The 24,151-nt window shown below is 39.7% G+C and overlaps 1 protein-coding gene across 1 annotated transcript; it reads left to right on the top strand.

The window, feature by feature from the left end:
• Window positions 1-24,151, top strand: STT3A (STT3 oligosaccharyltransferase complex catalytic subunit A). Its single transcript, XM_019433494.2, has 18 exons — window positions 1-110; window positions 2,211-2,337; window positions 3,071-3,131; window positions 6,387-6,508; window positions 6,914-7,059; window positions 8,668-8,758; window positions 10,128-10,234; window positions 10,891-11,055; window positions 12,616-12,796; window positions 13,825-13,980; window positions 15,381-15,472; window positions 16,159-16,314; window positions 16,543-16,731; window positions 17,547-17,663; window positions 17,783-17,885; window positions 21,218-21,406; window positions 22,666-22,781; window positions 23,588-24,151. The coding sequence occupies exons 2-18, from the start codon at window positions 2,250-2,252 to the stop codon at window positions 23,624-23,626; spliced, it is 2,118 nt and encodes a 705-aa protein (XP_019289039.1). The 5' UTR covers window positions 1-110; window positions 2,211-2,249; the 3' UTR covers window positions 23,627-24,151.

Raw genomic sequence — 24,151 nt, 5'->3', positions numbered from 1 at the left:
CAGCCAATGGGGAGCGGCCCAGGAGGCGGACCAGGCCGCTGCCAGGGTTGGGTGCGCTGCTGAGCGGATGGCAGAGGGAGCCCAGCCGATTCCTGAGGAACGCTGGCCAGGTGAGAAGGCCTTAGGCTATAACTTGAGAATTAGCTGCAGGTGCAGTCCAGGTTGTTGGTGGGGTTGGACGAAGTGCTGGAGGTGGGGCTTTAATGGCGGCGGGTGGGGTGTGGGAAGCGGGGTCTAGGGCCTTGCAGAGGAGGGGGCGTGGGGTGTGGGGTGGAGACGTCCTGGGATGGAAGGATGTGAAGGTTCGGGATGGGGCGTGCGCTTAGGCCTGGAGGGCGTGGGAAAGATTGGATCCTGCGACTAGTTCTGGAGGGGAGGGCGCTCAGGATGCTGAGGTGGTGGGGTGTCCCGCGGTGGGTAGTGTCAGAGGTGTTATATGCAGGTGGGAGGCAGGGAGTTGGGACCTGCTAGAGTGACCAGAAGAAGGGGGTGGGATGGGGGAGCAAAGGAGTGTGAGCAGGTGTGAGAGTGGGGGCTAACGGGGATGGGGAAGTTTCCGTCTTGGAAAACTAGAAGGAGGATGGGATTCGGATGCCACAGCTCGCAGGCACCGTTGAGGAGGAGACCCGATGCTAAGTGTTTAAAGTGAAGTGTCTTTTGCCCTTATTTGCTTTAGCGATGTGCTCAAATGACCAGAGAGCACACTAGGAAAACTCCCTTAAGGTCCTGCCTCAAATTACCAGTTCCTTTACTCAGCTTGCAGGTGGAGGTTCTAGTACTCTCATTTCTTCCGCTGACTCTTCTAGGTGTGTGGCTCATACCAGCTCGTAGTGGTGTTATGTTTTTCTGTTTCAGGCATTCGAGAAAAACAAGCACAAACTTGAGCGATGTGGCGGGATTATTGACTTCCTGGAGTTAGGTGTTTATTCTTGATTGCAAGATGAGGTTTTCCTTTGGGGTTGTAATTAAAAACACATGCAAAACTGCCCCTCTGGGCCAGTTACTTATGGAAAAGATGTTGTCAGAGCTAGGAATGTATGATTCTTTATGCCTTCTGCCTAGTCTGGTGTTTTTTTCCCCCCCTCTTTTTTCCTCCAATAATACCGAGAAAAAGATCAGGAGGCATGAAGGTTCTTTTTTCTCTCCCTGCAGTCTTGAACAGTGTTGCATATCTTTTATTACTGTATTCTTTATAACTTAGCCCTTGATGAGCTTATGGTTTAAGAAGGCAGCACTTTCTTAAACAGAAATAGCTAACCTACTTCCTTCAACATTTTATTTTAATCTAGGCACCCCCCCCCCCCCCTCCCCGCCGAGCTTTTCTTGTTTCAGTAGGAAATTTTATTTTCTTTTCCCTCTAGATTGTCGTCTGGTTCTATGAGCTATCTCTGAGATCAGTGGCTTAAATCGGCAGTGTCAATTACAGGCCTATATTGAGACAGGCAACTGGAAGCGTCTATAGATCCGAGCAGTAGTTGCACTGTGATACATGGGATTGAAAGCGCAGTGATTGTGTATGTGTTTCTCTCCCTCTTGAGTGCATCACTGTATGTGTGTTAGTGATCATCATGCTCTTTAGCTGGCCCTGCAACACCATTAGGATTTGGAACAAAAAGAAGCTCGTGGCCATTCAGTTGCTGCTGAAATGTAGGGCCGTATATTGGGCATATTCAGTCATAGTTTGATTTCTAATTTCACCCCTCTATTTAGTATTCATTTCCCCATTTCCTGCTTTCTTTCATACATTCCTGCTTTTTCTTGAGTGCTCTTTTATTCTCTGTTTCTTCTTTTTCTCTATTTCCAGTCTTTTCTATTTTCTTTGCATCTCTTCACCCAACCGCCTTTTTCTATCCCTGTGTTTGCTCTTTACTCCTGCTGTACCACACTATTGCCAGTTGTGCTTTTTATGTATTATGTACTTGTTAGCTGTGAAGGAGTAAGAAGCAGAATTCTGGTGATAGAGTCTAATCACTCCTTTTGAGTCTTGACACATGGACCTGACTCAGGCCTACTTCCTTGCCAGTCGGTCAGACTTCAGGCAAGGCTAGGGTGTTAGTATTGGCTCGGGTGTCAAGTATTAGCTCTGACCCTCTCGGTGTGTTCGTTAGCATGTGTCTCTTTTATGGTTTTTTTGCCGCCATAAAACATGAAAGTGAATTAGGTAAGTTAGAAGTGTCTGATGTCCTACAGTCTTGACTTTTCCTTTTCAGCTATTTGAGTGTCATCTGCTGCCTCCCATCGATGTCAAGATGACTAAGCTGGGATTTTTGCGGTTGTCCTATGAGAAGCAGGACACACTACTGAAGCTTCTCATTCTGTCGATGGCTGCTGTGTTATGTGAGTGTGCATGTGGACCTCTCTTTCTCTGCGGGTGGAAAGGAGAAAAAAATCAAGAATGGCTTACTTAAATGTCTTGTTCTTTTCAGTAGATTGCAATGTGTTGTTTTTGCTCTTATCCATCAGTATGATTTTATGAAGACAAAAGAAACACAAGGATTATGAAAGTCAGGGCTAGAGATCATCTGGGAAAGAATGGGAAGCATGCTGTACTAGTTGCCTACTTTAGTATTTCTGAAAATCTCTTCAGAACTTACTGTTTGTTTGGTTTTGTTGTTTTTTTTTTTTAGATTTTCTTGCTCTTTGTGAGTCATAAATATAGTCTTGATTTGCCTTACCCCCCTTAGTTTGTTCCAAAATAAAAGTTCTGGGGAGGGGAAGTCAACGATTAAAAAAGATGACCATGTAAGTGGAGTGCAGTATTAGTAGGTGAATGCATTGTTACAGGTCTTGATAGTTAAATGTGTCCTACCTGTGTGGAAAATGTAGGTGTCATTGTCAGGGGAGAGTGAACTTCTAAGTGAATTCTACCCCTAACATGGGGCTTGAACTCAGGACCCCAAGATCAAGAGTCACATGGTGTACTGACTGAGCCAGGCAGGCACCCCTATTCAGGGATCATTTTACATTTCCTGTGACTTCTGTGCTGTGCTATTATCTCTATAATACTACAATCTACTATTATTTTTCATGGCGCACTACCATTAAGGTATTAACTCTCTGATTTTTGCAGCGTTCTCTACTCGTCTCTTTGCTGTCCTGAGATTTGAAAGTGTCATCCATGAGTTTGACCCGTGAGTACTTTTGCTTGATCTGGTATTTGCTTTGGGAAGCATTCAGGTCAATGGATTTCCAAGTGAAATTTTAATCAGCTCTCAGTGATGGGGTTGTGCTTCCTATATATTTAGGGGGGAAAACCCTCAAGTTTTCCAACAGAGATAATTGCTTTCTTTTGAGACATTTCTGTTGGAATTAACCAAGTAAATCTCTCAAACTCATAGGAAATATGAGAAGCATTGCTGGTGTTGCCTGCCTGTTAAGACGGGGCCAGGCTAGGAGAAGTCTGTTTGCTCAGCTTATTGAACAATCAGTGATGCACTTTGAGGAAAAGGGGCCTGTTTGAGGCTCAGAAGAAAATCACAAGTCATGAACTTGTGATTTAATGACTGTTTGTTTAACAATTTATATGATAGAAATTGGATCTACTGGTTAAGTTCTAAGACATTGGGGAACATTTTAAGCCATTAATTTGATTAGGGATTTTGTTTATTAGATAAGAAGGTATAGGTGAGTATTCATTTTGTTTCAAGCACTGTTTTGCAGATCATCTCTAAATCCTTAACAACCCTATTAGATGGAGGTCCTATTTTCTCCTTTATATAAATGAGGAGACTAGGCCTGGCAGCGGCTATTCAAGTTACACGTTTGGAGGAGCCAAGATTTGAATCTAGGTTTATCTGTCTCTGGATACTGGGGTCATTTTGTTGTATTGCCTAAAGTAAAGCCAGAATCATAGGTTCTTCAAGCATCATTAATATTTTAAACATAGCATATTTCAGTTTATGGAGCATTGATTCAAAAGTTGATTTGCAAATTTGATATTTTGTGTAGGTGTATGAAAGCCCTTTGGAGGCATACAAATATTTTCTTTGGGGTCTCTCAAATCAATTTATATTTTTTTCTCATGAATGAGGAAACTTAATCTTTTTGTTTCTTGATCACCAGTCTGTTAAGGCTTCTTCTCAGATTCTCTAGATGAACAAACATTAAGGTGAGATGGTCAGGGAAAGCAAGACTGTCTGGTCTGTAGTCATAGGCCTGGAAAGGACTGAAGAGATCTTGTGATTTGATGCTTCCATTTGCAGAGCAGGAAACTAAGGGATTGTGACCCCAGTCAGACCTCTTTCCACTAACTTAGACTTCCTCTGCCTCACCTTCCCTTCCCTTCCCTTCCCTTCCCTTCCCTTCCCTTCCCTTCCCTTCCCTTCCCTTCCCTTAGGTAAAGGACAGAGTTTTCACACATGTTGACTGCCTGCTACCCTCCTTTCTATTGTTTCTCTGACAGTTACCAAAATAACGTTCAACAGCAACAAACAGATGGGTAGAGATTTCTGCCATCTGCTACTTCTGCTCACTTCAGCTGCTAAAACTTGACTGACCAAGGAAGAAATAGGGTTAGAGGGATGGCCAGGAGAGGTGGTTAGTCATGATTGCCTTTAGTAATTAAAAATTTGGTTTATTTATTTATATTTTTTCCTTTTCTTTTTTTCTTATTTCTGTCTACTTTTTAAAATTAAGTTTATATTTGACTGTAGTTGATATGTAATGTTACATAGTTTCAGGTGTACAGTACAGTGATTGGACAAGTTTGCAGTGCTCAGCATCAGTGTGGCTACCATCTGTCGCCATACAATGTTATTACAATATCATTGACTATATTCCCTATGCTGTGCCTTTTATTCCTGTGACTTATTCATCCCATAATTGGCAACCCATTATCTCCCACTCTTCTTCATCCATTTAGCCCATCCCCCCAACCTCTACTGCTCTGGTAACCATCATTTTCTTCTCTGTATTTGCAGGCCTGATTCTGCTTTATGTTTGCTTGTTTGTTTGTTTTGGATTCCACATGTGAGCGAAATCATATGATATTTGTCTTTCTCAATCTGACTTATTTCATTTAGCATAATACCCTCTAGGTCCATCCATGTTGTTGCAAATGGCATGATTTCATCCTTTTTTATGGCTGCATAATATTCCATTGTGTGTGTATATGTGTGTGTGTGTGTATGTATACCATATCATCCTTATCCATTCATCTGTCGATGGACTTGTAGGTTCCTTCTGTATCTTGGCTACTGTAGATAATGCTGCAGTAAACATAGCGGTGCATATATTTTTCAAATTCATATTTTCATTTTCTTTAGGTAAACACCCAGGAGAGGAATTACTAGATCATATAGTATTTGTTTTTAATTTTTTGAGGAGCCTTTGTACTGTTTTCCCCAGTGGCTGTACCAATTTACATTACCACCAGCAGTGCATGAGGGTTACTTTTATTCCACATCCTCCTCAACACTTGTTATTTCTTGTCTTTTTGATTTTAGCCATCCTGAGAAGTATACGGTGATATCTCATTGTGGTTTTGCTTTGCATTTCCCTGATGATGAGTGATGTTGAGCATCTTTTCATGAGTCTGTTAGTCATTCTCTCAAGTTTCTTATTTAAAAAGAAATAAGAAAGTGTTACATAGCTTGGACCTAAAGAACTGTGTCTTCCCATGTATGACTCTTAAGCATTTTATGTCACATTTTTTTTTAAAGATTTTATTTTTAAGTAATCTCTGCATCCAACATAGGGTTCGAACTTACAACCCTGAGATAAGAGTCGAATGCTCTACTGACTGAGCCAGCCAGGTGCTCCTTAAATATTTTTTTGCTATTTATATTTTTATGCTATTATGTAGGTGGCATTCAGAACTATTTTAAACAACATGAGTAGAATTTGTTGTTAAGTTTAAACACTCATTAAGAAGTTTGTGTTATGAGTGGATTAAACTGTGACATGCATATAGTGTTACACCAACATCTCTAGAGATGCTCATCACTTGAAGTTATCCGTGTGTCCTTCTGTGTGCTATTGAAATCTTTGTATGTTCCTTTTTCTTGAAAAGAGCCAGATTTATTGATGTCCACATCTCAGCTGTTCTGTCTGTGGGTGCTTGAGTTCTCTGACTGGTGCTAATACCTACTAATTGCCAGGCCGGTGAAGTATCCTACTTGAGTTAGGCTCCGGTTGCATTTCCTTCCAAGACAAGCAATGCTTTAGTTGAGACATGTGTGGAGCTAGAAATGAGGGGACATATGGTAATGTAAAATGATTTTCATACTTGGCATAATTTTTGGTACCTAACTGATTTGTAATCATACAGATTGATGTAATGTTCAGTTCCTCGATGGTGTGACCTGAGGAACAAGATTCTCTGCAAATTGGTATAGTTATTTGAGTTTGAAGAGGAGGAGATACAGATCATTTCTTTCTTGCTATAGGTACTTTAATTATCGGACTACCCGGTTCCTGGCTGAGGAGGGATTTTATAAATTTCATAATTGGTTTGATGACCGAGCCTGGTATCCTTTGGGACGAATCATTGGAGGAACAATTTATCCAGGTGAGAGGAACAGGGTTTTCTTAAAAAAAAAAAAAAAAAAAAAAAAAAAATTAACAGAAATAAGGTATTTGTATGTTATAGAACAGTTTCTCATATTTCTAATGTCTGCATTTTTTGTGACAATTATAATTTCATTCTAATTACCAGTTCCTAAAAGTGGATCTTCTGTATACAGGAGAATATGTGTGGGAGCTGGGGATGGGAGGTTTTTCATAAATTCTGGACTTCGGATTGAATCCTAAGAAGAGAAATTTAATAAGCTTACTGCAGTTACTATATTAGTGTTTCTGGTAGTTTGTCAGGACCTATGTTATCACTTGATTGATACTTTGATTCTCTTTCTCTTTCCCTTAAGTTCTTGGTCTTACCAAGATAACCTAATGGAGTTTCTTCTTCCTGTTACAGGCTTAATGATCACGTCTGCTGCAATCTACCATGTACTCCATTTTTTCCACATCACCATCGACATTCGGAATGTCTGTGTGTTCCTGGCCCCTCTCTTCTCTTCCTTCACCACCATCGTCACGTACCACCTTACCAAAGAGCTCAAGGTGAAGGATTTGGGGTGATAGGCTTGGGAATGAATGTTGTTGAACCTCTCTAGTAGATGCTAAAGGGTGGGGGTCTGATAGCCATAGAAGGGCAGGGAGCCAGAGGCTACAGATAGCTTTTGCTAGGCTGAATTACTGGGTTCACTCCAGCCCCTTCCTAGAACATGTGGTTTCTTCTTATTAGCAACTGATTGTCCTATACGAGAACATTTGAAGGTCAAATATAAATTTCTATGTAAGATTAAAAAAAAATGTTTAAAATGTAAAATGCGAGCTTTAGATTTTGAAGTCCTCACAACCTAAGGGAGAGGAAAAATAACTATAGGAAGTATTCCAGAATGGTTCATTCTTCTTACTGGAAATGGACATTTAGCAATTATTTGTTGATTCTTTAAACATATATTTAAACATTTTTTTTTTGTTTTTGGAGAGTGAGCGTGCATGTGCACATGCACATGCGAGCTGGAGAGGGGCAGAGGGAGAGAGACAATCTTAAGTAGGCTCCACACCCAGTGCAGAGCCTGATGCTGCGTCTCATGATCACGAGATCATGACCTGAGCTGAAATCAAGAGTCCGGTGTTTGACTGAGCCTCCCAGGTGCCCCTATTTAAAAATTATTGGGGCGCCTGCGTGGCTCAGTCAGTTGGGTGTCCAACTTCGGCTCAGGTTGTGATCTCACAGTTTGTGAGTTCAAGCCCTGCCAACAGCTGTGCCAACAGCTCGGAGCCTGGAGCTGCTTTTGGATTCTGTCTCCCTCTCTCTCTGTCCCTCCCCCACTCATGCTCTGCCTCTCTCTCTCAAAAATAAATAATAAAAAAAAATTAAAAAAATTATTAAATCACTTTTGGAGTAGATTCCATAATGGCTCTCTTTTTCTAGGGTTCTGCCTTGCTGATCTGGCTCCTTGGATGCTATTCTTAGTTTGTGGCTGTGGTGTCAGGGAGATACCTGAGAAGTGATAAACTAGTAGAAAGTTTTGGGACTCTTGAGTTTAGTTTGGAAATCTTTTCATCCTTCTCCTTGCTGCCTTTGTTCCAAATTTGATTCTTATCAACAGACAAGTCCCTACTCTTTTGGAGTGTGATTATATTTCGTTGTTTCTCTCTCCTGACCTCACAGATTGCTTTTTGATATTCCAGCTTTATTATCTAAGTTCCTGGCATCTTTAGTCCAGACAGATGATCACCTTTTGGCTTTTTAGCTTAAATAATAATTGTCTTCCTTTTGATTATCCTTGCATAACTTTTAGAGGTGTGACTGTCCTGGCAGTGTGCAGGTATTGTTAGGGGCAGGGACTCATAAACCTGGGAATGCTCCAGCCAAACAGCCCATTCTGGGGCAGTGTCTGATGTCTGACAGCTTACATAATTTGTCTGTCCTTAGCATATATGTATTCAGTTTCAGATGTGGTATCATCCTGGGGAATTGCTTGTGAAGTCTTTAGCTTTCTTGTGCTGTGAACATTTCTAGCATTTCTAGCATCACGTCTACCTTGGAAAGTGTTGGACTGTGTTCTGGGCCCAGTATAAGCAGAAGGACTAGTGGATCCTCTCTTCTCTCTTGTGAGTGAATAGTGTTAACTTCCTGTTACCCCTCTTTTCTTCCAGGATGCGGGGGCTGGGCTTCTTGCTGCCGCCATGATTGCTGTAGTTCCTGGGTACATCTCCCGATCTGTGGCTGGCTCCTATGATAATGAAGGTAAGACTTAAAATGCCAAAGATGGTAAATTCATCTCATTGTTCCATAGACATTCAGGAAGTGCAGTAAAATCTGAGTTCAGATCTGATGTTTAGCACTAGCAAAATGGTATCTGGGTGAGAAGATTAGAAATGGGCTGGAAGGGACCTCAGACAAGTTTATAATCTCTCTCTATCATCCCCTTCAGAAAGGTAATTTCCTTTTATAAGGGCTTTATCTCTTCTCTGGACTGATAAAAGTAGAGTTAGTTTAGTGTTGAATGGTACTATTATTTTAACATTGTAATTATTTGCATTATTTTCCTAGATAAGAAAAATGGATATCCTTTTTTTTTTAAGATTTTATTTTTAAGTAATCTGTACACCCAAGGTGGGGCTCGAACCCACAACCCTGAGATCAAGAGTTGCATGCTCTACCAACTGAGCCAGCCAGGCATGCCGAGAAATTAACGTTCTTAAAGCTATAATGACTTTTGTTGACTGTGTCAATTCAGCCTATATTTATTGAATGTTGTTGGGAAAACACAATGTTAGGTATTATAGATAATGAATAAGATAATTTTGGCTCATATTTAAGGAATTACAGTGACCAATAATGAATAAAATTATGTTGGCCTATAATCTATTAAGGAAGTTAAATACAGACCTATAACTCATAACAGGTAGGTAGTATTATGTGTCACTAGAGAAGTATGAATAAAGTACTTTGGAGTGTGAAAGGAGAGGTTAATTCAGATTTGGAGATCAGGGAAGACTTTGGAAGTAGTTGAGGTTGCACTAGGCAGTGAGGTTTGGACTTCATTAGGCATATATATTTATTTTTTATATTTATTTATTTTGAGAGGGAGCGCACGTGCGTGAGTGTAGGAGGAGCAGGCTCCATGCTGTCAGTGCAGAACCTGATGTGGGGCTCGATCTCACAAACCATGAGACCATGACTGGAGCTGAAATCAAGAGTCAGATGCTCGACCAACTGAACCACCCAGGCGCCCCTCATTAGGCACATATTAAGGAGAGGGGCAGTCAGGGCATAAGGACTGGCCTGTGGTAAGATGCAGAGGGTGGATGGTGCATAATAATGTGGAATATCTTTAGGACTCTACACTAGCAAGGAATTTAGTGCCTGGAAGGAATAGTAATAATATTTGTTTTATACTAGGTATTGTTCTAAGTCCTTTAACACTTTTATGAAATAGATACTATTATGGCCTCATTTTTATAGGAACCCGAGACAATAAGAGGTAAAATAATTGCACTGTTAATGCGCAGTAGGTTTGAGATATGAATCCAGGAAGTCTGTTCCAGAGTAGTATTCTTAAATATTACGCAAGCATGGCCTTTTATTGAATTTTTTTCTGTTCTTTCTGCAGGGATTGCCATCTTCTGCATGCTGCTCACCTACTACATGTGGATCAAAGCAGTAAAGACTGGTTCCATCTATTGGGCTGCCAAGTGTGCCCTTGCTTATTTCTACATGGTAACTCTTCACTCCTGTATTCCACGAGTGTCTTTATTGGGACTGATACAAATTGGAAATAGCTCTTGGGCTTTGAGACCATGGATTGGAGGCTAGAAGTCTTTATTTTCTCTTCTATCCATACAAAGCCTAATCCAAGGCAGGTGTGGCCATCCGTTGTGTAACAGCAAGATAGAGGCAATGTTTTTAATTTTTAAAGTTCTTCAGATACCATATGACCCGTGGATACATATTGGTTGGCCAACTCTCTTTTGCTGTGTTCCTTTAAAATTTTTCCTTTTCTAATGTATTTTTTTCCTGTTCAATCTTACATAGTCACTTAGACTTCTTCCCTTAACTGCTTCCACCTGCTCACGTTTCCTATGTATCCCTAAATTGTCCACATGACATTACAATAGATGGTGTTGCTGCTTTTGTTATCATGATGGTAGGAGGCATAGGGAATAGGGGATTGAGTTACAGTAATAGGGGTGACTTTGATTTTTCTACTTAAAGAAATCATTTATTTAAACTCTTGAAGCCACTTGTCATAAATAAAGCTTATAGTTACTGTAAAGGGACTTACAGTCCCTTACCTTTGAAAAGATCACAGGTAATATTGTAAGTGGTGGCCTGAAGAGGAGCGCTAAGAGGAGCTCTTTTTTATCCTGTCCTAGGTCTCTTCCTGGGGAGGCTATGTGTTCTTGATCAACTTGATCCCTCTCCATGTACTGGTGCTGATGCTCACAGGTCGCTTCTCCCACCGGATCTATGTGGCCTACTGTACTGTTTACTGCCTGGGCACCATTCTTTCCATGCAGATCTCCTTTGTGGGTTTCCAGGTGAGCCCTAGACTGAATAGAGTTGTTAGCTTCCTCAACTTCTTTAAACAGCTCCAAGTAGCTTGATTTACCTTGGACCGTTGTGTTAACTGAAGTAACAGAATCACTGGTCATTAAAGTCTGCTTCCAGGGGTGTGTTAATATTTGCTCCATAAAGTTTGAATTTAATGACTCTTAATTTGGCTTAGGTTTGTGGGAAGGAGGGATATTTTGAGCTGAGTTGATATGAATGCAAAGTTATTTCCAGTCCTTTTTAATGCTAATGAGTCCATTTAATAGTAATGACCCCTGAACTTCTTGATGGGATCTATGTGAAAGTCCTTTAGGAAGCAAAGTACAAACGTTTTTATTTTTTCAATTTTCTAAATGTTTATTTATTTTGGGGGAGGGGAAGAGAGAGAGAGAGCACGAGCACGCGAGTGGGCAAGTGTGAGCAGGGGAGGGGCAGAGAGAGGGAGACAGAATCTAAAGCAGGTTCCAGGCTCTAAGCTATCAATACAGAGCCTGATGTGGGGCTCAAACTCACAAACTGTGAGATCATGACCTGAGCCTAAGTCTGCCACGTAACTGACTGAGCCACCCAGGTGCTCCTCAAAGTACAAACTTTTAACCCCATTTCCCATAGGGTTAAGAGATAATTATAAAGTCAGAGAATAATGTGGTGTGTTTGATTTCTCATATAAAATTCTTATGGAAATGGAGGACTTATTCAGAGGTCAGCTTGTATTTTCTTTACTGATCACCTGCTATATGCAATTCACTAATCACTGGGAAATTTAAAAATTAAAAATATGATTCTTGTCCTTAAGGAAGTTACAGTCTTGTGGGGAAGGAAGTACATGCAGCTGTCTATATTCTGTAGTATAGCAGTTCTGGAAATGTAATTCGCCGACCAGCAGCAGCATCAGGAACTTGTTAAAAATACAAATTCTGGGGACAGCTATCAGACTCTGTTGGTAGAGCATGCGACTCTTGATCTTGGGGTTGTGAGTTCAAGGCCCACGTTGGGTGTAGAGATTACAAAAATAATAATAAAGTTAAGTATTGTGAGGAACCAAATAAACTCCAACAAATTTTTTTTATTCAAAAACAGCAAATTCCAGGGCTTCATCAGAGACCCACTGAATCAAACTCTAAGGGGTAGAGCTCAGCAATCTGTGTCTTAACACCCTTTCTTCTTCGCCCTCTCCATGATTGTGGTACTCACTAGAGTTTGAGAACCACTGGTCTAAGCAAAGAATTTATAAGTAATGAAAGAGCGAAAGTGCGTGGAACATAGAGGGGAGTGATGGATTTCAGTTTGGCAGATTGGGAGGAAATGGTATTTGCAAGATAGAGTAAGGTGTGATTTATAGGACTCCAAATACTGTTTGGAAAATGTGGTAGGTGAAATTAGCCCCTCTCCTCCATTGGCCCTACCTAATTCCTTGGAGGCCTCAAAACTCATTTGAGCCTTTGTTTGGTCAAAACTCATTTGAGCCTTTGTTTGGTCAGGATAATTCAGGTCTAGGTTGGACTCATTGCTTTCCAGCATTGTCATATCTATGCTTTTACCTACAGCCCGTCCTTTCGTCAGAGCACATGGCGGCTTTTGGGGTCTTTGGTCTCTGCCAGATCCATGCCTTTGTGGATTATCTGCGCAGCAAGTTGAATCCACAGCAGTTTGAAGTTCTTTTCCGAAGTGTCATCTCCCTGGTAGGCTTTGTCCTTCTCACCGTGGGAGCGCTCCTCATGCTGACAGGTAGGGAAGGCCCACAGCTTTTGTAAATGGATATGGACACATAATGAACTTCAAAAATAGGGGTTATTTCTTGACCACAGAAAGATTCGTTCTTTTTCTCCTAAGAGTATAAAGTCCTACTTCTTCAATTCAGTCCACTTGTCAGCCCCAGTGTTTGGATTCTGCATAGTTAAGAATGTCTTGTTAGAGTAGCTCTTTTTTTTTTTTTAATGTTTATTAAAGAGAAAGAGACAGAGCATGAGTGGGGGAGGGGCAGAGAGAGAGGGAGACACAGAATCCGAAGCAGGCCCCAGGCTCCGAGCTGTCAGCACAGAGCCCGACGCGGGGCTCGAACTCGCAGGGCTCGAACTCGCAGACCACGAGATCATGACCTGAGCCGAAGTCGGACGCTCAACTGACTGAACCACCCAGGTGCCCCTAGAGTAGTTCTTAATGTTAGCAACATCACACTTTGTTGAAAGGACTGGATCGTGCCTTGCTAATTTTTCTCTCTTTTTTTTTCCTTTTCTTTCCTACTGGTAGGGTAAGAGAAATCATAACACTGCTGGCCATTCCTTACAAACATGGCCTGTCTAAGCCCTTATGCACTAACTCACGGCTGTTTAGCATGCCACATTTTTTTCCTTTGTTTTTCCTATTTGTCCTTCTCAGAGGCTGATTGGATTCTGCCTAGGTCTGTCTGTGTGGTCTATTTCAGAGCAGCACTGGAGGATGTAGTAGCTTTGTTTATAGAGCTGACCTTGGTTTGGCCAGATTTGACCCTAAAACCTTCACAGGAAACACTTTTGCCTCCCATCTCTGACTTTATGTACAGCCTGACTTTATTCTGCTGGCTGGGCTGACAAAAGTACTCTCAAGTTTGAAAGGAAAGAGTGAGATTCTCAAACTATTGATGGTATTTTAACAAAAACTTAGTCCTTTTCTGTCTTAGAGACTCTTATGAAAATTGGATATTGTGATTAATTAGGATAAGATGTTATTTTGTTTCAAGTGTGATTGTGAAATATTTGTTGCTTCTTTGCTGCCAGGAAAAATATCTCCCTGGACTGGGCGTTTCTACTCACTGCTGGATCCTTCTTATGCTAAGAACAACATCCCCATCATTGCTTCTGTGTCTGAGCATCAGCCCACGACCTGGTCCTCATACTATTTTGACCTACAGCTTCTGGTCTTCATGTTTCCAGGTCTGTCTACTTTGTGTTCTGTAGTGGCCTTCTTTGTAAGAATCACCATTTGATTCAAAATAAGTAAATTACCCTCATCCTTGTACTTTGTTGTTGTTTTTGTTTTTTGCCTCTTTACCCTATGCAGTACAAAGGATGGCTAAGCACATTTTTCTAATATTTGAAGCAGAGTAGAAGTCAGAAGTTGAACAGTTGGAGATGCTGGCAAGTTCAGAGCCTCACAGTTTTCTGTTCATTTGTATTAAAAGTTAAAATTCAACTCAAATTTGTATTCAGGCTTTTGTTTTTGTTTTTGAGTACTTTCAGTGTACCTCTCTCCCATCCCCCATCCCTGATTCTTCCCCATTTATCTATCTTCTTGGCAGTACTAAAGTTTGAGAATAGGCATGGCTGGTTGTAAAGCCTCAGTTACTTACCTTCTAGCCAATCCAGAAATGTTTTTGAATTTACTGGTGGTGGGGTGTTTCCTTTTTTATTTTTTTAATAAAACAGCTTCTATGGTTTTTATCCCTCATGAAAGTAAGTTGTTGTCTATTGTAAAAAATACAGACAAGTTAAAAAAAAAAATTGGGGAGTTCTCACCAAACATCTATTGCTATTGTTAACATATTGATGTATATTCATCCTGTTATTTATTCATTTATTTATTTTAGTCTTTTTTAAATTTTTTTATTTAAAATTTTTTTTTTAGTAACCTCTACACCGAACCTGGGGCTCAAACTCATGACCCGGAGATCAAGTGTCACATGCTCTTCTGAGCCAGCCAGGCACCCCCTCATCCAGTTATTTATTGAATAAAAATCAGATAATACTGTTTATTTTTTTTTTAACATTTTCTCATTTTTTTTTGAGAGACAGAGAGAGTGACCAGGGGAGGGGCACAGAGAGAGAGAGAGAGAGAGAGAGAGAGAGAGAGAGAGAATATCCAAAGCAGGCTCCAGGCTCTGAGCTCTCAGCACAGAACCTGATGTGGGTCTCAAACTCATGAACCGTGAGATCATGACCTGAGCCTAAATCTGCCACTTAACTTACTGAGCCACCCAGGTGCCCTCAGGATGATACTGTTTTTCCCCAATTTTTTTCATTTTACAAAGAATCATAATTTCTGTTATTTAGTATTATTTTAGAGATGTAACATTTAAATGTATTATTTGTTAAATTTTTTAAGTACAGAGATGTGTAAAGAAGATGGCAAATAGTCCATAATATCCTGCAGCAATATTTTAATTGATATATTCTATTATATAAATACGCTATAAAAACTACATCTTTAATGTTGGATATTTAAGTCGTTCTGACTTTTTGATGTTTTAAAGAGTTCTATAGTAAATAAATGTCTTTGCACATATCTATGATTATTTATTTTAGCTACCTGCTTCTTTTTACTTTTACTTTTGTAGTTGGTCTCTATTACTGCTTTAGCAACCTGTCTGATGCCCGGATTTTCATCATCATGTATGGTGTGACCAGCATGTACTTTTCAGCTGTCATGGTGAGGAATGCTCTCAGTCCTAGCAACATTTCCACCCCTGACTCTGAGGTGCATGGCAGGATTCAGAATGTAATGATTGTGCACGTGCTTTCCTTGGAGCATTTGAAGAACTGAGTTGTAAAGCTGCTCACTGGTGCTGATCCTTCCCAGGAATATATGGTGCACTCATACATTCTGGTGGTGGGGCCCAGCTTTCTGGGATTCATAACCTTGTGTTAGGGAGAGACACATATACTCTGTTGGATAAAGTGACCATGGGCAGCTTTCTTTGTGTCTCTTTCTGAGTGTCTTAAGAAAGGAGTTGATGTTTTTTCCTTAACGTTCTGGGAAGATTGCCAAGTATTAGATTGTTGAAAGAAGAAAGATTTTATAAATTGTAGTAAGACAGTGTTTGTTATGTTTTTTTTTTTTTTTTTAAATTTCAAACCATAGTTAAAAACATTCTTTAACATAGCATTATTATTCAGGATGCTTTCATATATTCGCATGTAACTGAAAAACAGCTTTAAGAAGTGTATACTTCCATTGTAGATGTATCAAATATTTTCTCATATTCTGTTCTTTTTTACTAAGAAATCATGTTTGTTGAAAACCGCTGAATTGATGTCATGATCTACTACCAGGTTGAAGTCTTTAATTTTGTAAAACACTGATTGAACTGTGTTTTTGCTTTCTGTCTCTTTTAGGTGCGTCTCATGCTAGTGTTGGCACCTGTAATGTGCATCCTTTCTGGCATTGGAGTCTCCCAGGTGCTGTCCACTTACATGAAGAATCTGGACATAAGTCGTCCAGACAAAAAGAGCAAGAAGCAACAGGATTCTACCTACCCTATTAAGAATGAAGTGAGAATTAAGCAACACTAAGAACAGGCTTGGGAAAATATGTGTGTGTGTGTGTGTGTGTGTGTGTGTGTGTGTGTGTGTGTTTTGAGTGAGGGAGTAGAGTGCTGTCATAGTGGGTGAACTCATACAGGTCTTGACTCATTTGGATTCATTTCATCTGTATTATTTTGTGTAAGAAGCTGTTCTGAGTTGTGTAAATTTAATTTACAACACAGTTTTCTTGTTTAGGTGGCAAGTGGGATGATATTGGTCATGGCTTTCTTTCTCATCACCTACACCTTTCATTCAACCTGGGTGACCAGTGAGGCCTACTCTTCTCCCTCCATCGTGCTGTCTGCCCGTGGTGGCGATGGCAGTAGGATCATTTTTGATGACTTTCGAGAAGCATACTATTGGCTCCGTCACAATACTCCAGAGGTAAAAATTTGGGGGGGAGTGGGATTGAGGAGTCTGGTGAAGTTGGGGACATTTGCTCTGATAGTGAATCATACAGCTTTTAGATGGGTGGAAAGCTGGAGAAATTGGAACTATAGAACCCTCGTGCTGAATGAGCCTTGAAAGTCAGCCTTCATTCAATTTAGGATTTCTTTTGTATCCTTACTGATAATCATCTACACTCTGACACTGTGGTGATTTTATCATGAGGTGGACCATCCCAATTATAAAAGAAATCAGAAAGTAGAAACATGAAAAAAGATAGTTTCCATAAAGTGATCACCAAATGATAAACACTTTTAACATTTTGGTTTAAAGCTTTTGGGAATCTGAAGTGATTTTCTTTGCAGTAGCTATTGGGAGTAGTACTTCTGAGTTAGACTCTTAAGGAGTTAAGCTGTAAGAATTTCTTAATCCTAGTGCGTCATATCCTGTGGTTTGTATTCCCTCCCATTTTTATAATAACTGCTTTTTGTGAATTGTGAAAGATCATTTAATATAATTATCTGATGACACCAGAATGTTTATTTGGAAATATCACACGGTCCCCCTACACCTGCCATCCTATTATGCTTGTTTATATAAGGTGATCTGAGATGAAAGTATTGGGAGTGTTGGATTGTATAATTTATACTGAGATTTCACGATTATATGTAAATGTAGTACCAAGTGCCAAGAATTATTTTCTTTGTAGGAAGTCCCTCGCTTACTATACTATAGGATGCCCTTCCAGTTCTCTCGTATTTGATTTTTGGAGGCAGCAAGCAACTTATTTTCATTTCCCATTCTTCTTTCAGGATGCGAAGGTCATGTCATGGTGGGATTATGGTTACCAGATTACGGCTATGGCAAATCGGACAATTTTAGTGGACAATAACACATGGAATAATACCCATATTTCTCGAGTAGGACAGGTAAAGTGAAGGGATTATATGAGTATTTGGCTCATGGGATCTAGTGGGAAATATTTCTCTCTGAGGGATCACATGACTTGGAATTTTTTGCTTTGAGAAATGTGCATTTATTTTTCTAGGCAATGGCATCCACAGAAGAAAAAGCCTATGAGATCATGAGGGAGCTTGATGTCAGCTATGTGCTGGTCATTTTTGGAGGCCTTACTGGGTATTCCTCTGATGGTATGTACTTGATTCTATTTCTAACTATAGTCATAGATTCTAAGAAAACTAGATGACTGTCCTATTTTTCTGTCTTTTTACTGATCTCAACATATTTTCTTGGTTGGGGAAGTTCCTCAGTATTTGTAACGTTAGGGGTGGTTTTGTTTTGGTTTTTTTGGCAACAAGTAGGAGGTAAATGTAAATAATTCTCATTTAGATATGGCATGGTATAGTTGTCTAAAGACCTAGGAGTTGCTTACAACCAGGAAACAAAGAACATAAAGCTTAGCCGAACCTATTGTGGTGATCATTTTACAGTATAGGTAAATCAAATGAAAAATAATAACAGAGTAAAATACAGTGTGGAAAAAAACATAAGGCATCTGAAAATGAACTTTAGAATTAGCATTTTTATTTTATTTATTTATTTATTTATTTATTTATTTATTTATTTTTAACATTTATTTATTTTTGAGACAGGGAGAGACAGAGCATGAACGGGGGAGGGTCAGAGAGAGGGAGACAGAATATGAAGCAGGCTCCAGGCTCTGAGCTGTCAGCACAGAGCCTGACGCGGGGCTCGAACTCACGGACCGCGAGATCATGACCTGAGCCGAAGTCGGACGCTTAACCGACTGAGCCACCCAGGCGCCCCTAGAATTAGCATTTTTAGTGGGTTTAAGCCATAGATTCATCTGCCAGCTTAAAATGTTTCATATTTGTTATATATATATATATGTATGTATATGTATGGCATATGTTATATATACATATATATATATGTATGTATGTTCCCTGTGATTGTTAGCAAAATTCTATTTTTAGAAGAATCATCAAAACATGGTTTGCTGCCTTAAAAAAACTTTTAAGAAATTAAAGCAATACTTTATATATTTTAACATATTAAATTCTTTTGAGGGTTTATAACAAAAAATGGTAGGGAGTACCCTGTCCCTAAACTTAAACTCCCTTATGATACAAGTTTCCAGAGGCAATTATTTCTCTAGTTGTTTCTTCTAGTACTTATGTTCATATTTAAAAAAAATGTGTATTCTATTCATTGAGCATTTTATATATGCTATATCAATTTATAATTGTAGATAAGAAATTTCATTCTTTTTACCTTTTCTCACTCCCTCCTTTTCCTCTTGATTCTCCTTAGTAGAGTTAATTTTTAGTTTTTGGTTAAATCCAGATAAAGTGTTTTCAAAGTCCTGACTATGTAAATATTCATTGTTGAGTCAACCAGTATACCATGGTTACAGTCTTTCCTCGAATAACTTTTCTTTTCCTGCAGTTACTAACTACCCCTTATTTCTGTCTTAGTTTTCTTTGAATATATGCCTGCTTGTAAAGATGTTTAAATTTTAGATTATATGTATATAGTACTTTAATGTGCCAAGTATAAAGTAAGAAGATTGGTTTTCTTGTGTGTCTTGTACAGCAGAGGAGGAATGGTGAGAGCAGGAACATGTGTTCACAGACTTGAACTTTCACAATCACACCAGCACTATTTGTGTGTAATTATTTATAGGTTTTCTAATAGTCACAATATAGCCAAATCCTATAGAAAAGCATTTGTGTATGTATGTCTATGTGTATATGTATTTTTATATGTATCATTGTACACATATATGTGGTAGAAAGGGATAATTTCTTGAGGTCTTAGCACTAACCATTGTTAAGTAACCACTTTCAGTCAGTTGACCTTTTATCGCCTACTAACGTGCACGGAAGTGTGTTTAATGCTGGCATAAAAATAAATGTCATTATTTGGAACATACTGTAATTTTTTTGTGTGAGATTAAGGAAATTACCATATCATCCCCTGCCTATGGCAACCACAATTCTGATTTCTGTTTCTGAGTTTGTTTTTTTAGATTCCACATAGAAGTGAGATCATACAGTATCTGTTTTTCACTGTCTGACTTATTTCACTTAGCATAATGCTCTTAAGGTCCATCTCTGTTGTTGCAAATGGCTGAATTTCCTTTTTTTCTTTTTTTTCAATGGCTGAATGGTATTCCATTTTATATATGTGGTGTGTGTGTGTGTGCGTGTGTGTATCTAGATATATAGATATAACATTTTCTTTACCCATTCATCCATCAGTGGACACTTACGTTGTTTCCGGGTCTTGGCTATTATAAGTAAAGTACAGTGAACATGGGGGTGCAGTTATCTCTTTGAGATAGTAATTTCATTCTTTCAGATATATACCCAGAAGTGGGATTGGTGGATAATATGGTAGTTGTATTTTTAAAATTTTTGAGCAACCTCCATACTGTTTTATGTAGTGGCTACATACCACTGCCAATTTACATGCCTACCAACGGGATATAAGATTTCCCATTTTTCCACATCCTTGCCAGCATTTGTTATGTCTTGTCTTATGATAATTAGGTGTTAGGTGATATCTTGTTATGGTGTTGAGTTGTATTTCCCTAATGATTAGTAATGTTGAGCACTTTTTCATGTACATGTTGACCATTTGAATATCCTTGGAAAAATGTCTATTCAGGTCCTTTGCCCATTTTTAATCAGATTATTTGGGGGTTTTGTTACTTTTTTTTAAATCCTTTTTTTTTTTAAAGCTTATTTATTTATCTTGAGAGAGAGAGAAAGCATGAGTCAGGGAAGGGCAGGGAGAGGAGAGAGAAAGAGAGAGAGAGAGAGAGAGAGAGAATCCCAAGCAGGCTCTGTGCTGTCAGCTCAGCCCAATGTGGGGCTCAAACCCACAAACGATGAGATCATAGCTAAAGTCAGAGGCTTAACCGACTGAGCCACCCAGGCAGCCCTGGGGTTTTGTTATTAAGACATATGAGTTCCTTATATTTTACTTCCTTTGTTTTGTTTTTGGACTAAGTCTTACAAGTCCAGTATGTACTTTATATTTCTAGCACGTCTTAATTTGGACTAGCCACCTTCCAAGTGTCAGTAGCTACATGTGGCTAGTATATAGAGCTCCTATATTGGACAGCTCAGCCCAGCTAATACCTGGGAATACTATCTTTGTGACTTAACTCTGGACCAATAGCACAGGATTTCAGGAATAATCTACAGGAAGAGTTGTAAATTTTGAGGGAAAAGTTTTGCTGCCACATTGTGTTTCATGTTTTTAAAAATTAGACTTAAATGGTACTATTTCCCATTTAAAAATGAGGGATTTTCTTAGAAATTGTGGCTTTTTCAAATGTCATGTCATTATGTTGTACCCCTTAAACTAATATTGTATGTTAACTATGCTTCAGTTAAAAAAAAAAACAAGGAAAGAAATGGTAGCTTTTCATTAGGTGATTTAGCTCCAGCAGCCTTTGTGACACAGCAATTCTCTTTCTACTTTTTTCTAGATATCAATAAGTTTCTGTGGATGGTCCGCATTGGAGGGAGCACCGACACAGGCAAACATATTAAGGAGCACGATTATTATACTCCAACTGGGGAATTCCGTGTGGATCGTGAAGGTTCTCCAGTGCTGCTCAACTGCCTTATGTACAAGATGTGTTACTACCGCTTTGGACAGGTCTACACAGAAGCCAGTGAGTGATTTATAACATTAATAACACAGTAAGAGCCGTGATCGCTAACACATACAGTTTTTTCCAAGTGCTTTACATGTATGAACTCATGATCTTCACTACAACTCAAAACATAGATACTAATATTATTTCCATTTTATATATGAGGAATTTCAGGTACAAATAAGTTACTTACCTGCCCAATGTCACGTAACTAACTAGTGGCAGAGTTAGGTTAAACTCGGGCGGTCTTGCTCTAAATTCTGTACTTTTACCCATTACATTTTATTGCCTCTCAGTGAAAGAGGAGAGAGGAATGGAGAGAGGAATGAAGGGGGATACAGTGATATAAAGGACTTTTCATTTCCTTAAATAAATACATGGAGACTAATCTGATTAGGTTAAGTCTTTCCTTCTGACTTTAATTTCTTGTTTCTGCACTAGGGACAATTCCTGAAGTGGATTCTGGCCTTTGATTTCTTTTTGTTTTTTGGTTTTTTTTTTTGAGAGAGGGAGACAGAGAATGCATGCATGTGTGGTTGAGGTGGGGGCAGAAGGGGGGAGAGAGAGAGAGAGAGAATTCCAAGCAGCTCCATGCTGTCCAGCTGACACTCAACCGACTGAGCCACCCAGGTGCCTCCCTCCCTTTTTAAAAAATTTTTTAAATTTAGTTTTATGGGGTGCCTGGGTGGCTCAGCCAGTTGAACATCCGACTTCAGCTCAGGTCATGATCTCACAGTTTGTGAGTTCGAGCCCCATGTCGGGCTCTGTGCTGATGGCTCAGAGCCTGGAGCATGCTTCAGATTCTATGTCTCCCTCTCTCTCTGCCCCTCCCTCCACCGTCTCTCAGAAATAAACATTAAAAAAAATTTTTTTTAGTTTACTTTTTTTTTTTAGAGGGAGGCAGGCCTTTGACTTCTGATAGGTTCTTCTCTGCATGGAAGGGTTACTTGTGTAACACAGAGGCCTCTGGGTAGCATCCCCAGGAAAGGAGGGGCTGGGAAGTCAGCCTCCCACCTCTTAAAAGAGATAGCCTCCATGAATTTGCCAAGCATTAACTTGGAGAGGACTTGAGTCAAGGTAACACTTGATCTGTGCCTACTACCTGATGTCTTTTTGTATAGGTCCTACTCTCTACACAAACTACAGGCTGAGAAATAACATTCCATTTGGTAGATGATTTATCAGATTGATTTACTCTTTCCTTAGGAAATCAGCACTGTAGAAGTGTTTCTTTCTCTCTCTCTCTCTCTCTTTTTTTTTTTTTTGTCCCATTCTAGAGCGCCCACCAGGCTTTGACCGTGTCCGGAATGCTGAGATTGGGAATAAAGACTTTGAACTTGATGTCCTGGAGGAAGCATATACCACAGAACATTGGCTAGTCAGGATATATAAGGTGAGCAGGTGCTACACTGAGAAAGCAGCTCTCATGTTTGCAGATTGGTTCTAGTGCTTAAGAATGGGCCACATATTTGTAATATAGGGACTTTATTTTTTTAAGTTTTTTTTTTTTATTTTGAAAGAGCATGTGAGTGGAAGGGTGGCAGAGAAAGAGAGAATCCCAAGCAGGCTCTGTGCCATCAGCACAGAGCCCGGCATGGGGCTTGAACTCACAAACCATGAGATCATGACTGAGCCGAAATTAAGAGTCGGACGCTTAACCGACTGAACCACTCAGGCTCCCCTAATACAGGGACTTTTCTAATGTCAGAAAAGTAGTTTGCAACTCAGAATGTTAATATTTTTATTTTAGATTGTTGTTAGAGAGTAGACACCTAGTCTGCTGTCATTTTGGCTGTGGTTACAGTGTTATTTTTCCAGTTGGGGCTGCACTTGATCTGTTTTAGTAATTATCAGGCTTGGAGGGGAGAAAAGTGTGTGTGTGTGTGTGTGTGTGTGTGTGTGTGTGTGTGTGTGTGTACACTACATTTTCTTTTACCCCCTGAAGAATTTATGGCATAGAGTTACACAGAAATGTGTTATATCTCTTACATAAGAAAAGATTGACAACCCCTGATATATTTGGCAGGTAGACCAGGTACTCTTGAGAGGTACTCCTAAAGGCTAAGCAGAGAGTAGCTAGTCTCAAACCTGTGTTCGTTTTGTCACAAAACCAAACGAGGCAGCAGAACCCAACTCAGTAGAGAAGCTCTCCAAAGTTGACCTGATCATAAATATTAAAATGACATCCTTACGTTGCAGGTAAAGGACCTGGATAATCGAGGCTTGTCACGGACATAAATGTTACAGCCAGCTCTGATACGCTTCGCACTGAACGCGTCACGTTTAGGACGCTGAAGACGTTTTTTAAATATGCAGTTTATAAGAACAGAGCACGATGGGATTAGTATTGTCTGGAAGTTTTGCCCTGGGCAGTATGGGCTGGGCCAAATGGAACGATTTTTATAATTCTGAGCAGGTTACCAAATGAAATGTCATGGCTTTACTTTGGTCAATTAAAGGGGGGAACTTTTTTTTTTTAAATGTGCCTTATTTCTTTTGACTTATGGCTGGTTTGAGAAAGGCAAAAGTTTGTGCTGGGCTGATAGAAGGAGGGAAAGCAGACCTCGTCCATGCTGTTAGCTTCCTAATTGAATCCCGTGGGGGCATTCTGTCTCTCTCAAATCAGGAACACTATCAAGGACTAGCTCAGATCCTACACGTACAAATAATTTTGTCATTTCAAAAATCGTAGCACCTAGCACAAAGCCTTGCATACGGTGGGTGCTCAGTAAACTTTTATTAAATAAATAAATGTTTGTGGAA

This window comes from Panthera pardus, unplaced genomic scaffold (genome assembly GCF_024362965.1).
Source record: "Panthera pardus isolate Hobbes unplaced genomic scaffold, ASM2436296v1 HiC_scaffold_12, whole genome shotgun sequence".
Classification (NCBI taxonomy): Eukaryota; Metazoa; Chordata; class Mammalia; order Carnivora; family Felidae; genus Panthera; species Panthera pardus.
The sequence above is the reverse complement of the archived record's forward strand: the minus strand, read 5'-3'. Positions and strand labels throughout refer to the sequence as shown.